At 47.3% G+C, this 17,245-nt stretch overlaps 1 protein-coding gene across 2 annotated transcripts in view; it reads left to right on the top strand.

Annotated features, from left to right (window-relative positions):
* COP1 (COP1 E3 ubiquitin ligase) overlaps positions 1–7,630 on the top strand; it is a 186,622-nt gene extending 178,992 nt beyond the window's left edge. For both annotated transcript variants that reach the window (XM_067532411.1, XM_067532412.1), the window contains exons 19-20: positions 3,760–3,804; positions 6,269–7,630. In XM_067532411.1, the coding sequence (XP_067388512.1) occupies positions 3,760–3,804; positions 6,269–6,286 (63 nt within the window). In that variant the 3' untranslated portion in view covers positions 6,287–7,630. The remainder of the gene's footprint in view (positions 1–3,759; positions 3,805–6,268) is intronic.
* Positions 7,631–17,245: the final 9,615 nt, after the last annotated feature.

The raw sequence follows: 17,245 nt of genomic DNA on the forward strand, positions 1-17,245 counted from the left end.
AAGTATTACTTTTGTTCTCAATAAGACTAGGTTTCATGTGACTTTTTTTAGCTGCCACAGTCATAGATAATGTGTGTAATTGGTACATGAAAAATGCCCTAATTTGGTATCATTTAAAACAGAGTAATTGAGAATGTGCTTAGAAATTAGCATCCTGGCTTTCCTATTCCTCAGACAACTTGCAACTATTCAGGCATATTTACACTAGGCTGTGACAGAGATAGGAAGAGATGTCCTGACAGACAGACTTATATCAAGAAAAAGAAAAGATCTGCATGTGTTAATCCTTCCTATTTTGAGCCTCTTCAGGATAGGGTCACTCTTTTTATACCTAGGAGAAAGCATGTAAAGCGCACGTGCATAGTCCCAGGAGAACACCTTTGCCAGGGTGAATATTAATGTTCTGGGGCATTTAAGATAGCTGCAGTTTGAATTTTTTTACTGATTTCTAATGGCAAAAGAAAAAGTAAATTGCAGAGCTTTCCATTTCCAAGCCTGACATACAGGGTTTGGTGTCCCCAACTCCTCCTAGGAAGATTAAATATTTCTCAAAAGGAAATATGGCAGGAAGGGTGCTTTGGTGCATTGGCTTAGGTCTTAATCTACAGGCTCTTGAAATCTTGGTTTGGGGGACAAAACAAATGGAAAAATAGGTAAGGGGTGGCCTTTCCTCTCCCTTTTTGCTTTCTCCCAGCATTTTATGCCTTTGGATCCAGCCTGTAGGGTTGAGATTCCTGTCTCTGCAACTCCGATACTGCTGACCAGCATTTGGCAGAGCGGTGTTGGGGAAGATTGAACAGCTGCTTTTAGCCATTTTTAGGAAGGCTACAATTCACCCGAAATGACTGAGGTGATGTGGTAGGAATGGGGGAGAAATTCAGGGTTTGATTCTCTCACAACTGTCTTTCATTAATGAAAAGGTTGGGCACAGGTGAGTGCTTTGGTTGTTGAGGGACTCATTTTATAGTAGTTTGAATGGCTGACTGGAGCTTTCAGTTGCTCTTATCCTACAGTAATTGGCTCTTTGAGATGTTGTTGCATTGTGGGTCCCTTGATCTGCCTTCCATCCCTGCTGTAAATCAGAGTCCACAGCTCAGAGTCCTGCTCTTGATTTCGAAGGGAACTCAGAGGGCATGTCACTGCCTCTGTGACCTTTATGTTCTTATGCAGGAGCTTGAGGTGGCCCAGGGCACCCGTGAGTCCTCAATTCTATTCAAAAGACTCTGGCATGTGTCAGATGCATGCATCTCTAGAGTGGGATCCAACCTCTCAAAGAATTACAGTTAAGTTAGGGTAAGCAACAGTTCTTTATACCATTCAGTCTGTCAGAGTGGAGGTTCCTGCCCTCATAATAAGTTGTTGTGCTGCCTTTTGATGGCATCTAAGATTTTACGCTGATAAAGGCCATGATACGTTCTGGGCATAAATCAAAGAATTTTAAAATCAAGAGTTTATGCTTCTGTTAAGCAATAAAATCAACCCTGGATGGCACAAACTGGGCAGCTTCTTTTAGGTATACACGGGTAAAAGGATTGATTTAACTCATGTACATCTGTCATCAATTGTAAATCTACAGACCACATGCAATGTGAATAATTTTTATTTCACAGCCTGCTTAGGTTTTTAATGCATTGAGCATAATGGCTGTTTTATAGGCAGTACAAAAGAGAAGAGAATTGTTCCTCCAGGGGATAAAAAAGTTACTTAGATTGTGCTTCTGTGGAAGCAAGCACAATGCTAGAGAGCTTTAACAAGCAGGTCATCAGTGACAGACTTGGTGCTAACTTTCCCTCTGTTTGTCTGTATATGCTGGAGATGAAAGCAACAGATCCGTGATCATCTCAGACCCAGAGAGAAGTTCTGCTGGAAAAACAGCAGGTTCCCAGGGAAGAGTGTATTACCCTCTGACATTTTGTTTTATTTAGCTGGTGAAGCAACCTGTTGAGCCAGAGCTTATTTACAGTGATGCCCTGACAGACTGCAGCAGCGATGCTGAATTGCCAGTTGTTCACAAAGCAAACGAGTCATTCAAAACCAACCACCTTGCACTTATCAGCTCCAGCCCTTTGTGCTAGACATTTGATACCTGTTCATGCTCCTTCCTTGTCTCAAAAAATTATTCCGATATCTCATAGTAATCTAGTAGTCAGGCATTTTAGTCCCAACATGATTTATGTATGTACATGTTTCTTAACAAAGATTTTCCTTAATGATATAAGTGTCCTTGTGCTTTGGCATCATATTCTGATGCTTTAAATTGAGAAGCTGTGGCATTCTCAGCCAGTGCCTCTCAGAAGACGGGCCTCTTATCCATCATAAGAATTGAAATGGGGATTTTCTGGCTCTTTTTAGGGCATATTTTCTATACAAATACTTTAGCTTAGAGGGTCACGTGAGAGATGCTATCAGGAGTTCTTGCTAATCCTGTAATGGATACTATCCAGGGGGGATCAAATCCATTTGTAAGGCAGTACAGTGGCTCACCAAAAGGCAGCTATGGTTAGGTAACTAGCTTTTCATGTTGAATAAGAATATACCAGTTTTTTCTCCCTTCATTTCAAAGCTAGTGGTCCTGCAGACTTCAAACTGCTTCATCGTGAGGCTCTCTAGCCTAATCTTGCTATGTGCTGAGTTAACCGTGTATTCACCTCTGATGCTACAAAGTGCCAGCATCTACCTTTTATAGTCAGCTGGTTTAGGGCTAGCTGTCGTCCTCCAACTCTCACACGGGATGCAAGTGTATATAACTGCTTCTTTGAAGTGGGGATATTTCGTTCACTGAGTTTATTAAAAATCCATGTGTGAAGTGATGGAATAATTAAGCCAAGTTCATCTTAGGATGGATAGCTTTTCTAAGATAGATCTTTGTTTATCTTGCTGCTTCTAATATCAGCAGCTTTTAGACAAAGCAGTTGGGCAGTAAACATTCCAATTGCTGGTATAGCATGGCTGGAAAAGAAGGGATGTGGGGAAACAATTTTGAGAAGCGTGATTCTACCTCTTGATTTCTTTTTCAGGGTTCTTCCTCTCCAAATCAGTTATTTCTTTTAACTTATTGATATCTCTCCTTCTTTTTTCTTTCTTTTTGCATTTTTTTCCTCTACCTTATTTCCCACCAAAGCATCTGAAATGGGTCATTTCAAGCACCTTGTGTGTGCGTGTGTGTGCGCGCGCGCACACACAACTGAGGTGTGCCTAGTTTGACTCTGTAAGTACCGAAGAGAGGTACCTACATGTCATCTATCTAACATCCTTCAGGCCTGAGCCAAAGTCCTCTGATTCTCTTCCTTTAGAACTAAGCAGCTGTTGTATTCTTATTTTATTTTCTATTTCAGATTTCTTGGCTGTTATAATTGAGTGTGTTGCCTTAGTTGGTGGGGTTTTGGGTCATGTTAATTATTCAGTTCAGTTTAGTTAAGGCATCAGAGATCTTTGTATACTAAGAGATGACCAAGAGATAAGTGATTATATAGCTTGTCATCTTCAGAGGCGTATTGTGAAGATTAATTCAAGATTGAAATTTACTTTCAAGATTTAAATGTCTATGCAAGCACTAAGGATTGCTGCTTCCTAATTCTACAAGATGATGTAATTTTTCAGAATAAGATCTTTGACCACAAAACCCTAACAGAATGGCAAGAGTTAAATTTCTTTGAAATCAGATATGTTTTTAATGTTTTAAAATAAAAGCCAGTCTCTTACTTCACACTCCCCTCAGAACTGCCATTGCAAACTCTGATAGCTCCTCTTCTTTTTCAGGAGTCCAATGTGCTCATCGCTGCTAACAGTCAGGGTACAATTAAGGTAAGTTATTTCTTGAGTCTCCATTTTAAATGCTTAAATCCGTTCTTAGCATGGAGCAAGGTCATAGAAACTGTATAGCCAGGAGAAACAGTTAGAAGAGGTCATCCCAACTGTGGGTGTTTTATAGCTTAAATGTTGTATTTGCCTTTGGCACAAGCTAGCAAGAAGGGAATAAAGCGAACTGAAGGCAGAGAAGACAAGTTAGGAGGCAGGTGTGGAGAAGCCGGTGGCAAGGGTCCAGCAGCCACTGTGCCAGTGCTCCAGACCTCTCTGCAGTATTAGAAAGAAACCAGCATGGAGTGGGAAAGCTTGAAACATTTTGCAATGTTACCCTTGAGATTAGCCATATAATACTGTTCTGTTTTTACATATGTCCTGTTTTCCTTTATTAAGAATAGGCTCCATGTTTCATTTGCCACAAAAGCCATTAAATCTTGTAATCAATCCAAAAGTGCCTAAGTGACGCTATTTCGAAGTGAGACTTTAATTTAATGCTGTGCCTCTCCCCCTCCCCCATGCGCACACGTGCACACCTGCATATGAATTCATGTTTGCACACTAATCTTTGTGGCAATGAGCCACAAATTGAGGAAGCTTTGTCTTAACATCTTGGCGTTAGCCAAATGCAATCCACTGCATCAGGGCACAGTAATGAATCAGGCTGCAATCCAAACTTTCAGCGATAAGAATTGATGTTCCAAATGAGTATATGCACCACTCGCCTTTTTTCATTCCTAGCACAGGAATCTGCTCCTGCAGACAACAGCTTGTAAAAATCGACTGGCTGCCTCTTGCACAAAGAGGCTAGTGTTCAACAATCCTTGAACTCATTCAGAGATCTCCTTCCCTTCCTTCCTTCCTCTCCCCCCCCTTCCCCCCCCCCGGACTGTGTGTGGCATGACTGCTAATTAGAACTGCGAACTTACCTTTTTAAACTTGAATTTAAAGTCAGACATCTTAAAATATCAAAATTTGAGCTCAGTTTCCAGATAGTTAGTTAGTAAAGAGGACTGCCCTTTAGGTTGGCAGCTGTGATTTGGTCTCCTGTCTTCAGGATCTCTCTCTCTCCCACGAGCACTCTGTAAATGAATCTATCCCTGGCACTTAATCACCAAGTGGTGCTTCTAGTACTCTTTGCTAGCTGACCTTGTTGGTCCATGAACCTCAGAGCTTGCATGCTTTCTGATTGCCAGAACCACACATCACAGGGAATACCACACAGACTGGCCCCAGTGTGTGATCAGCACCATTAGCCTCCACCGTGAAGTAATCCCCTCAGCCCTAAAGGCTTGATGCCTAAGTGGATTTGCAGTCAAGCTCTGGCCTTTTCCTGTTATAGTTGGTTAGTGTTTCACAATCCGTCTTCACGCTCACCTAGAGGCTTCCACCCCTCAAGAGACCTGGGTTTTTCCCCCTTTGTGACTGTGTCAGTGTGACCTTCAGCAACCACTCTAGTTCTCTGGCAAAACCTCACTGGACTTGATAGTCCTGATATTTCTGTGTTTAAAAAAAACAAAAAACCAGAATTGGAAAAATCTCACCCCTCCGGTATGTCTTATTCACCAGAAAGAAGCTCCATCCTCCCAAAAGATCCCAGCGAGATGTGTGTGGGGTTTTTCTTTGTAGGCCATTTTTAACTGTTAAAGTATTCTGCATTTGCTCCCTGGCAATCCCTGCTGCAGTAGTACGTAGCCCCTGCTGCCCTTTGCTCCTGGACAATTCATTTTGTATGGTTGCAATTTGTTGTTCGTTATTTCAGTCACTTCTCTGTGCGTGTCACCCATTTCACTAACAAGGGCTTGTGACACCCTTAAGTGAATCCAGCAGGAGGGGAAAACTGGTGATTACGGGGAGATTTTACTCATATGCCTAGCTTGAAGATGGGGAGGAAAATGTGTAAACAGTGACAGATCTTAGAATTCTGGATTTGCCTCTTTTAATTGGTGCTCAGTGGGATGGGACCTGGCTTAGGGAGGATTAATGCAAACTCAATTGGTTGCTCAGCAGAGGAGTACCCACACAGCTCTGTACAGTGTGCAAACTGTATCCTGCTGGGGGAAGCCCTGCCTTCCAGGACCACAGATTGTGGTGCTCTCTGAGCTTGAATGAATTAGTTAATGCATGTGTGAACAGAAGGATCTGCTGTCTTCATCAGACCAAGATGACGGCAGATTGGAAGTGCTTATTAGGAAAAAAGAGGCGATTGGACAGTCTTGCATTGTGTCATGATATATCACAACATAACTTATGCCATTTTAAAAAACTGAAAGGCATGGAAGGGCTTCAGAACCCATGTTGTTTGACAGGACCCAGGGCCCTTCAGTGACAATACTGTATGCTAGTGAACAGAGAATAAGGGAGGCAGAGAAAAGGTCAGCTATCTCCTAGTGATCTGTTGATGTAGGAGATAATGAACACAGAAATCCCTGTTTAAATTGCTTGTTCTCTCTCGTTTTTTAACCAGGTACTGGAGCTGGTATGAAGTGTTTTCTCTCAAGGCGTGAGGCACTTGGTCCTGCTGACATGCTACAATTTTCATCTGGAATCCTCAGTGGGGCAAGAAACTGAAATCACCTTGATATTCCTCTCCACAGCCATCATGTTTTGGGTTTTTTTCCATTTATGGACTCTCTAGGACCTTTTGAAACACTGGAAACACCAGTGAACTGTCTGCCATCAAAGTTAACTCCACGGACTTTGCTGCTGCTGGTGGTATGGTTGTCTAATTTTTATGATAGGGAAACAAATTCTTTTAAATAAAAACAAATAAAAAGGAATAATAAAGATTATTGAGCCACAAGGTGAAGCTGGAAGATTCTCTCGTTGCATATGGGAACAGATTTACCTGGGAAGGGAGCTAACAGGACTACAAAAGGGCTGTACTATGGAATCACACACTTCTGGGTTACCTTAACTGGGCTTTTCCTTCATCGCCACAGGGGGAAAACAATCTCTCTGAGCCTTACCTGGACATCGAAGCAGTTTGCTTTGAGAGCATATGATGTATGTGTTTAGTTGTGTTCTGGTTTTTTAGATGCATTCAGTGTTCATGAAAGTTGCCGGGTTGACAGTTCTAGAAACTGAAGTCCTCCGGATATCAACAGGCAAGTGGCAGCTTCCCCCTCCCCTTTCCAGTATGCCTCAACCCTCATCTGGAGGGACTGCTTCTAAGGATGGGGTAATTCTGTCTCCATGCCCACAAATCCTTGGTGCTTCTGCACCTGCCAACAAAACAAGGGTACCAACTGTGACGTGGACATCTGTTGACTGGGAACTGGACTGACACCACCAAAGTATTTTACATAGGCCACCAAACTGCTGTTAGATAACGACTTCCTGTCACTGCTGATCAGGACTGGATTTGAATCATTCAGCTGATGATGAAAGGCTCTAGATCCTATTACCAGAGTCCTGCTGTGCCATCCAGTGTGTCATGTGGCCTGTTGTTTGTGCCCAGTGGATATTCTGTGTGGAAGCCAAGCGTTTTGAATGTTGTAATGAGGGGGGAATTTCATTGATTGATTGTAATGTGTTTCAAAGCCGTGATACAGGAGCTTTATTTTTAATAACCAGGCATACACTTAATTGTACATATGGAGAGAGGGAATAAACCATGATGCTGAGTGTTAAGTTGTTACTTTGCAAGGGTTCAAGAAGATAGATCACATCTTCAGGCATGACAATAATAGAGAGCTGCCAGTATGAGTACCACAACGTAAGTTTATAGTTGAATTAGAAGGTACGTCATTTTATCTATTTCCACTCACGTCCGCCTGAAGGCTTGCTCTTTGCACAGTAACACCAGATTAAATGTTTTATTTACAAACATTGAGTTTGAATTCACTTGGTTCCTATATTCATCTTCTCCCTTTTGCTTTTCAGTTTGGGAGTACCACATAGGCATTGGACTTTACTTGCTAGAAGGGAGAGTCTTGCGTTCCCTCACATCCCATTTTGGAATCGGTGTTACCTAGCTGTGAAAGGCATCCCAGCTCATCCAGAGATTAATGACTGGGACAGAGCTTCCTGGCAGGATGAGGTGTGTGACCCCTTTCTAGGGACAAAAAAAGAAGAGTAAAATGGGCTTGCGGTTAAAGCAGAGGACTTGGGGTCGAGCATTCTGGAGTCTAATGCTGACTGCCGTAGATGTCCTGAGTGACAATTGGTGAGTCACTTCACTTCTCTGTGTGCCATTATTACCCATTGGTGAGCGTGAGATGTGCTAGCCGTAACTGACAGGAATCGTGAGGCTTTCTGGTGTTAATTTGCTTATAAAGCACTTTGAACCTCCCAATTGGGAAGATGCTGTAGATGAACAAAATTATTATCGTTGTCTTTAGGATTGCATCTGGTGAGGAGGAGATGAGGGTCCTCAATTCCAAATACAATTTGGATGTGGTTTCTCTAGTGCTTTGTTTTCTTCCCTGGCTTCAGCTATAAGTGTGTGTGTGAGGGCGAACATGGAGGGAATGGGAACGGGGAAGGACCAATCGAAAGCAGTTAGAGCAAGGCAGCAACTGCCCCACTTTAACGTGCCGTGTTGAGGTCTCAGCCATGGGAATCAGCCTGGCAGAAGGAAGTTCACACGGCACCCTGGCTGCGCGGAGCTTCCTCTGCTGCAGGGTTGGTGTGCGTGAAATGCCCAGCAAAGCAGCAGCTCTTGATTTTCATTTTGCTGCTTTTTAAAAAATATGATTTTGCAGACGAGTGATTGATTGTTTCCAGATGTTTGTCCCAGACTCAGTTCTGCCAGGGACTTGTTTTTCATTGATTTCCCCAATTCCATATCTGACCCTAGGTGGCTTTGCATAATTGTCAGCTCTCAGGCCTTATGTTCACCAAGAGGATTTCCTTGACGTTTGGTATGGTGTTTGGTGTGGCAGTCTTTGCTCTTATGGGTTTCCTAGTTTTTGGACCTATCATTTTGCAAGTGGATCTTCCCCAGTCTCCATTTTGGAGGTTATTTTTACAAAATAGCTTTTTGGAGCCTGCTGGTTTTTCTTTTTTAAGAGGTTGCCATCAGGAGTGTGTAACAATCTGTTCCTTTGAAGAAACAAAACCCTTCCCCTGGATTTGGATGGCCCGGGACATAGGATCAGCATAGACCAAAACTTGGTTGTACCTCACCCAGCTCTGTGCCCAAACAGCCATTCTTGATAGGCACCATTACACTTCCTGTCCCCCTCCCAAACACAAGCTGAAAATGTTTTTAAGTTGAGAATTGGTCTGCCAAGGCTGGGATCTTAAAACAAGAAAGTGAAATACATGCCATGTATGCTCTGAGTTTACACTGCAAATTAAATGGAAAACAGTTTAAGTTCCTTGTTTTTAAGTTTCCATTTTATTTCAATCAACATCAATGCAAATTCAGTGTCTGGCTCTAATTCGAAGCACAGCAGCTCACAAATGGAGTGATGCTGCTGCTTGTGGAAGATACTCTCTGCTTTAATCCCCTTAACTTTCTTTCCTCCAGGTAACCCTGCTATGTATATATGTCATATAATTATTTACCATAAGCTGTGTTAGCAACAGTTGGCTAATGTTCTTTTGTATCTGTGGTATTGCAGTCTGTTTCTAAAGACCCTTCCTGCTCCCGGGTCTGTAGCCTCGCTTGATGTTATGAGACCATGTAGTAGAGGTAAATGTTTTATATTAAGGTAATACCCAATGTCCCAGTTGGGACACTGGTGCGTGGCACTGTACATATACAGAAAAGAGAGGATCCCTGTCAGGGTTAAATCTGTAAATGTCTAACCAAACCTACACAGCATGCCTTTTAGCCACAGTTTACCCATTACTGTACCTGCACTAGAGAACTGTGTCTAGCAGTGTGCAACTGCTAGTATGGATTGGGCTCAGGCATATTACCAGCATGTCATGCAATCCTGTTAGGAAGCTACGGCATGGAGGCAGAAATACCTGAAGGCTGTCTCTTCTAGCACTTGTGTATCTTGCTAATGAACAAATGTGCTCTGTGTGTATCACTAGCACACACAAAGGACATACTCTGGGTGTGTATGCACACACCCATATCTTCCAGCATGTGGACAACAGTAGGGTGGGTATGCATTCCCCACACACGTTCCAAACTAGGCTGTGGACTTACCCCATCATAAAAGATTAAAAGTCTGAATGCCAAAGGCTAGCAAACTCCCAATGAAATGCTGTGAATGCAACCTGGAGAGCCATTGTTACACCTGCACATGTATTTACTTTTTCAAAAAATGGGACTACGACGTTATCGTTTGAGCAGCCCTCTGAACATGCATCCCTGTAGGAGGTGTGTCATTGGTAAGAGTCTCTCTCATAGCAAGCAACAACTTCAAAATCCTGCTCAGCAAGCCTGTCTCTTCTCTGAAATATTTGAACATTAGTTTAATAGTCAAAAGAAGGATGCTTCTGTGCTGAAAGAAGTTCATTGCTAGAGGGAATGTGAAGTGACAGTCAAGGGAAAATTTCAATTAGTGACACGATATGTCAAGGCTCTTGGAAAGTGAGCGTTAATGCTGGTGTTTTGCCCAGAGTGCAAGATCCGTGTTTGTTTAGAATGATTTTATTTAACTATGGAAGGTCCATAAAGATTGCAGCAAATTATTGGCAAGGAAATCCTCTCTCACTCTCCCATCGCATTTCTGTGCATACAGGCACTCTTCCTCCTCCCCTTCAGCCTCATCTCCTTTCATAGCACTAGCAAAAGGCCACCAGGACCTCCAATGGCCAGAGGGTAAGGTATTAAATGAGCTCTAATGTGTGGCTTGAGAAATCATTTTGTCGATTTTGACAACTTCTGCTGAGCACTGTGAATACCTCCACATGGTACCACCAGGGTGGTATTAACCCTGGTATCCTGGCTGATTGCCAAATTGGGTAATTGCATTCTGCCTACCTAAACTCACACTGCAATTTCAAGTGAATAACTTTTTGTTTAAATGCTTGTTTGGTGTTTCTAGAACGGAGTGGCAGGTGTGTTCCACTCTGACACTGACTATGTTTCAGTGGGGAGCAAATGTTTCCTATAATAGTGTGTCTAGAAAGTACTTTGTTGTCCTTCAGGATGGAATGTTGTTACAGAAATGTGAGGCATGACTATTTGTGTGTGTCTGCGTCTTCTATACAGTATGTGGAATCCTTTATTTCCTTTATTTTTACATTTTTATTTTTCCAGTTTGCTTTTACCTTAAATCTACCAGGAATATGATCTTCTCTTCCTTGGCTTTGCTGAAGAATTGCTGGGAGGTATAAAAGGGACTTATCATGAATCCTTTTAACACCTTACTTGAAAGGATGAAAGTGTTGAATCTTTAACAAAGGCTTTGTCTGTTTAAAATGTTAATTAAGCTTTGGAGTGAAATAGACGTTGCCAAAAACAAGAGTTTTAAACAGACTAAACATCCCTTCCCCTCTTTATAGCTCAGCTTTCACTTGTTTAGCCCTTATGATGTTGCTGTATCTCTAGTTCACCACAGTCATTCTCCCAGCCTCGCCATGGCATGAATTTCCAATGTAACAGTTGTTCTGGGGAAGTACCTGGGGAATTGGGGGGACCTTGAGGCCTTTTCTTGTGTATCATGAAAAAGGCAGAAGCCCAATTACTTTACCCTTGCTGGTCACCGGTAAAAGGTGTTGAGAGAAGGGGTGTAGGCTGAAGACAAGTTCTATTCAAGCTTTTCCAAAATCATTCTAGACATGGAATATTTTATTTCATGAATTCCACTGTAGTCCATCAAACCATTGCCACCCATGTAGCTTCTGATGTACAAGTGCACACTCTGCATAGTAACTAATTTGCTTTACCCAGCAGCCCTTCCTCCTGCATGTAGTTCGTTCTAACACCCTCTATTGGTGAAGAACTATTTGAGTAGCCAGTTGTTTAAAAACTCAATCTGCGGTGCCAGTGGCACCCCGCATCTTCTCTCCTCCCATAGCCTGATCAGAGGAGATATGGGGGGAAATAATTTATCGTGATCATGGAAAAACAGTTTCCTCTATGGAGCACTGAGAGGCACAAGGGTCAGTCCCTGAGGTTGTGCTTATCTTCTGGTAACCACACTCCCAGAGTCTTCTGATCACTGTTATGACAATTTTTTGTGACGAGCAGAATGTCGAAGGGGTTTTCTTCCCAGGCTTGTGAGGACGGGGAATTTAGAAGCTCGTCTTCAAACCATAGATTCAGCTGAGAATGTTTTTTTTTAATCCCCTTTTTAAGAGGCTCACTGCCCTACAGTCTCTTTTAGGGAGGAGTTTAACAATTTGTGGTGCTCGGGTAATTTGACTTCAAAGTCACGCTTGAGTTTGATTCCAGCACATAAATCCTGGGTCGTGCTGTGAGTGCCGTTAACCCACTGCTCTTTTTGGGATCCTCTTTGGGATACTTCATGTTCTTCTGCACCCTCCAACCTCACATTTCAACTTTAAAGAGAGCCAGGAAAAGGACTGGGGAGCCAGCAGTCGCATCAGTTCTATCTTCGAGTGATTGCTCATATGCATTCCAATGTAGGTGTGTGCGCGCCCAGTGCACAGATTCCCGGAACTTTTTTCCCTAGCAAGCCCCGCATGGCCAGCTCAGGCGCCCCCTAGAGTGCCGCGCTCATATCGTGGTATAAAGGGCGCTGCTGGCTCCGCGGGTCCCCAGTTCCTTCTTTCCGTCTGTGACGGTTGCTGGAACTATCGCCTCTTGCTGCGTGCAAGTAGCTCATTCCCTAGTTTTTCATTACTGTTTCAAAGTTGTTGTTCATTAGTTGTTATAGTGTTAGATAAGTTAGAATTAGTTATAGTGATAAGTTTAGAACCCCGGACGGGGTTCCTTCTACAGAGGGAGTCATGCCGGGTTCCACAGGCTTTAAGAACTGTGACTTGTGCGCTAAAGCCTTTCCAATCAGTGACCCGCATGACCGCTGTCTCCGGTGCCTTGGCGAAGAACACCGTCGAGACAAATGTAGAATTTGCAAGTCCTTTAAGCCTCGGACTCAAAAAGAACGGGACGCAAGGCTAAAGGCAATTCTAATGGAGTCGGCGCTCCGTCCAGCTTCTGAGCCGTCCCGGTCTCCGTCGGCACCGAGTGTGTCGTCGGTGCGGAGCGCCCCCCCACCGGCACCGCTTTCGGCACCGCAGTGGGCCTCGAAGGGGCCGAAGAAGTCGGCACGGCCCCTGGCCGCACCCAAGGACTCCCCCCGGCCCTTGCAGGGCGGAGGGAGTACGAAGACGCCCCAGCCAAGGGCCGTAGAGTCTACTCCGGCACCGGGGTCTCCGCGCGGGTTGCCTCCCCCGACTCCTGGGGGTGGGGGAGCGCACCCGCAAGGGCCGTCGACGCCGGAGGCGTTTATTGTGGCACGAGCCCTCATGGCCTTGCCTACGCCTCCGTCCCCCCCGCGGCCGCGGGATAAGGGACCTGCGTCGCGAGGCCAACCCCCGCGGGGTGGTCGCGGGGGTTGGAGACGTTCCCAATCCAAGTCTCCTTCCAGACGGTCACGGAGGGTGGAGAGCGTCAGCTCCCCTCCGAGCTCCGACTCTAGGTCGTCAAGCGACTCGGCACCACGGCACCGTGGGCGGTCCCGAGTCCATCGCCGGAGCCGCAGGTCCAGCTCTGACCTGAGTGGGGACCGGAATTCGGGCTCGCGATCTTCGGTGCGGAGCCCGTCCCAGCACCGATCCAGGTCTCTGTCCGCCATCTCGAGAGGCAGCGGCTCGCATCCGGTGGCACCGATGGGCCCGGCACCGATGGGCCCGGCACCGATGGCTGGGCGACCGGAGTCCCCTCAGCGTCGCTATCGTCGGCACCGCTCTCGGTCCCGGGGGGGCAAGCGGCATCGCAAGTCCTCTCGCCGCAGGGGCAGGTCCGCTACATCGTCGTCCTCCCCGACCTCCTCGTATCGCCGGCACCGCAGACGTCGGCACCGGTCCACGTCGTTCTCGTCGGACCGATCCATGCGTCGGCGAAATAAGCGACATACAGGAGGCTCCGGCGACGAGGTCCGTGAGACTACAACAGCCTTCCCTGCAAGTCCCCGGGTGGACCCAGGCGCCTTGGCAGTGGCCGTATTGGGGACCCTGGAATGCCCCTATGCCCCAGGGCTCCGTGTCCGTTCAATCTGTGGCGGCCCCCCCACTACCCCCTCCCCCTAAGGCTCAGGAGCAGGGCTCGGAGGATTCGGACCCAGGGGAGGGACCCTCCACTGGGCCCTTACCCCTATCTTCCTCCTCGTCACCAGATGAGGCAGCAGCCAGGGATCGCAGGGGCCCCCTGTTTGATTTCCGGGCCCACCAGGACATTTTAAAGAGGGCTGCTGAGAACTTAGGCATGGAGTTTAGACTCATGTCTGAGGAGGAGGACCCCCTCTTCGGTCCCTCCACTTCTGTGGGGCCATCATGGGCTACCTTGCCGGTGCATGACAATGTCATGAAGATCGTGAGGAAGCTCTGGCAGACCCCTTCCTCTCTGCCCTCTACATCCAAGGGGGTGGAGAGGAAGTATTACGTCCCCAAGGAGCCTTTTGAGTTCCTTTATAACCACCCCGCGCCAAGCTCCCTGGTGGTCGATGCGGCCAACCAGAGGGACCGTCAGGGGAACCAGGGTAACACTCCCAAAGATGAGGGCCGTAAGCTGGACTTATTTGGGAGGAAGGTCTACTCTACTGCGGCGCTGCAGTTTAGAGTAGCTAACCACCAGGCCCTCTTTGGGAAATATAATAAAAATCTGTGGGCCTCAATGCAGAGGTTCGCCTCCCAGCTACCCCCCGACCAGGAGGCGGACTTCTCCACGATACTCCAGGAGGGGTCCGCGGTGGCTACCGCTGCGCTGCAGTCAGCTAGCGATGCGGCGGACACCGCCAGTAGAGCTATGGCCTCGGCGGTCGTGATGCGCCGCTGCTCGTGGCTTCAGGCCTCGAACCTCCTGGGTGAGGCCAAACAGGCCATACAGGACTTGCCCTTTGATGGTCTGGGGCTGTTTTCAGAGAAGACAGATGACAAGCTGCATGCACTCAAGGACTCTCGGGCCACCCTGAAGTCCCTCGGCTTGTATACCCCCCAAGCCTCCAGACAGCAGTCCAGACCACAGGCTCAAAGGCAACCTCCGCCTCCGCCCAGACCGGCTCCTCGACCCACCCAGCAGAGGAGAGGTCGTGAGCGCTACCGCGGTCCCAGCAGAGGAGGCCGTCAAGGGTCCTCTGCGGGGGGCCAGCAGGGGTCAGCAAAAGGGGGTAATACTAATAAACGGTTTTGACCCAGAGCAGGAGGGTAGTACTCTTCCTTCTATCTGGGATCTTGACCGGCCGTTTGCGGATAGGCTTTGCCCTTTCCTTACAGAGTGGGAAGCCATTACTACGGACCAGTGGGTCCTGGAGGTGATTGCCAAGGGGTACACCCTCCAACTCACAGCCTCCCCTCCCAACACCCCTCCTGGGCTGTCCCCGACGGGGGATCCGGCCATAGTTCAACTCCTGGTCCAGGAGATTGAGTCCCTCCTCTTGCTGGGGGCGGTGGAGGAAGTCCCGCTGGCCGAAGTGGATCGGGGATTTTACTCCAGATATTTCCTAATCCCCAAGGCGAAGGGAGGCCTTAGACCCATTCTGGACCTACGTCGCCTAAATAAGTATATTAGGCGTATTAAGTTTCGTATGGTCTCCCTCGCCACAATCATTCCGGTCCTTGACCCAGGGGATTGGTATGCCGCCCTTGATTTAAAGGATGCTTACTTTCATATCTTGATATTGCCTGCCCATAGGCGGTTTTTGAGGTTTGTGGTAGCGGGACGCCATTATCAATTTCGGTCCCTATCCTTTGGGCTCTCCTCAGCACCCAGGGTTTTTACTAAATGTATGGCCGTGGTGGTAGCCCACCTGCGCCGTAGCGGCGTTCAAATCTTCCCTTACTTGGATGATTGGTTGATCAGGGGGAAGTCAAGTTCTCATGTGAGACATAGTCTGCTCCTCACACGCGAGTTGTGCACTAGACTGGGGTTGCTTATTAATGAGCAAAAGTCCACACTCACTCCGGTGCAATGTATAGAGTTTATTGGAGCCAAGTTGGATGCGGTACAAGCCAGAGCCTTCCTCCCTCAAACGAGATTTGAGGCAATGGCAGCCATCATATCTAATCTCCACCTGTCCCCCATGACGACAGCCAGGCATTGCTTGCAGCTGTTGGGACATATGGCAGCTTCTACATACGTAGTAAGACTGGCACGATTGAGGCTTAGACCTCTCCAGAGGTGGTTGGCTTCGGTGTACGTACCGCACAGGCATTCTCTAACTAGAATGGTCCTGGTTCCCCCACAGGTGCTGTCGTCCCTCGATTGGTGGAGGGACCCGAGGGAAGTGATGACGGGCGTTCCCTTCAGAGAGTTTATCCCATCTGTGACGCTCGTCACAGACGCATCCGATCGGGGATGGGGAGCCCAGATTTCTCACAACTAGGGCACCCAAGGGCTTTGGTCACCAGAGGAGAGAGCTCTGCACATCAACGTACGTGAGCTCAGAGCGGTCCGGTTGGCCTGCAAGGCCTTCCTTCAATTCCTGAAGGGCAGGGTAGTCCAAGTCCTCACAGACAATATGGCAGCCATGTTCTATGTGAACAGGGGGGGGGGGGGGGGCACGCTCCTCGGCACTCTGCCAGGAAGCTATTCGCCTATGGGACTTTGCGGTGAGGCACGGGTTTCATTTATCTGCCTCTCACCTCCTGGGGGTACGAAACAGCGAGGCGGACCGCCTCAGCAGATCCTTTTCTCCCCGCCACAAATGGTCCTTACACCAGGACATAGTGGCTTTCATCTTCCAACGGTGGGGTACTCCCCGTCTAGACCTGTTTGCTACAGCCGGGAACAGGAAATGCCCGAGGTTTTGCTCGCTCAGGGGTCGCGAGCCGGGCTCTCTGTCCGACGCCTTCTTAGTACCCTGGACAGGGGACTTGATGTATGCATTCCCCCCTGTCCCGCTCCTGCCCCAAGTCCTCCTCAAAATCAAGAGGGACAGGGCGAACATCATCCTGATCGCCCCAGCGTGGCCGAGACAGCACTGGTACAGCATGCTGCTCGACCTCTCCATCACCGAACCGATTCCGCTACCCAGACGATGCGACCTGATCTCCCAGGACCATGGGAGATTGTTGCACCCCGACCTGGATTCCCTCCACTTCACCGCCTGGAGACTCTGTGGCTGACGGAGGGAGAGAGAGCCTGTTCCATACAGGTTCAACAGGTCCTCCTGGGCAGCAGGAAGCCGTCCACGCAAGTAACATATAAAGCTAAGTGGCGGAGGTTTTCGGGGTGGGCAGAAGCGAGAGGGTTACACCCAAGCCTCTCACCTATACAGGCTATCTTGGAGTACTTACTGCAGCTTAAACTGCAGGGCCTGGCTTTGGCCTCCCTCAAGGTACACCTAGCGGCCATTTCGGCCTTTCACCAACCCATGGAGGACCGCTCCCTATTCTCTCACCCCATGTCGGT

This window comes from Emydura macquarii, unplaced genomic scaffold (assembly GCF_026122565.2).
Source record: "Emydura macquarii macquarii isolate MOO-44397 ecotype Brisbane River unplaced genomic scaffold, CSIRO-AGI_Emac_v2 contig_3287, whole genome shotgun sequence".
NCBI classification, from domain to species: domain Eukaryota; kingdom Metazoa; phylum Chordata; order Testudines; family Chelidae; genus Emydura; species Emydura macquarii.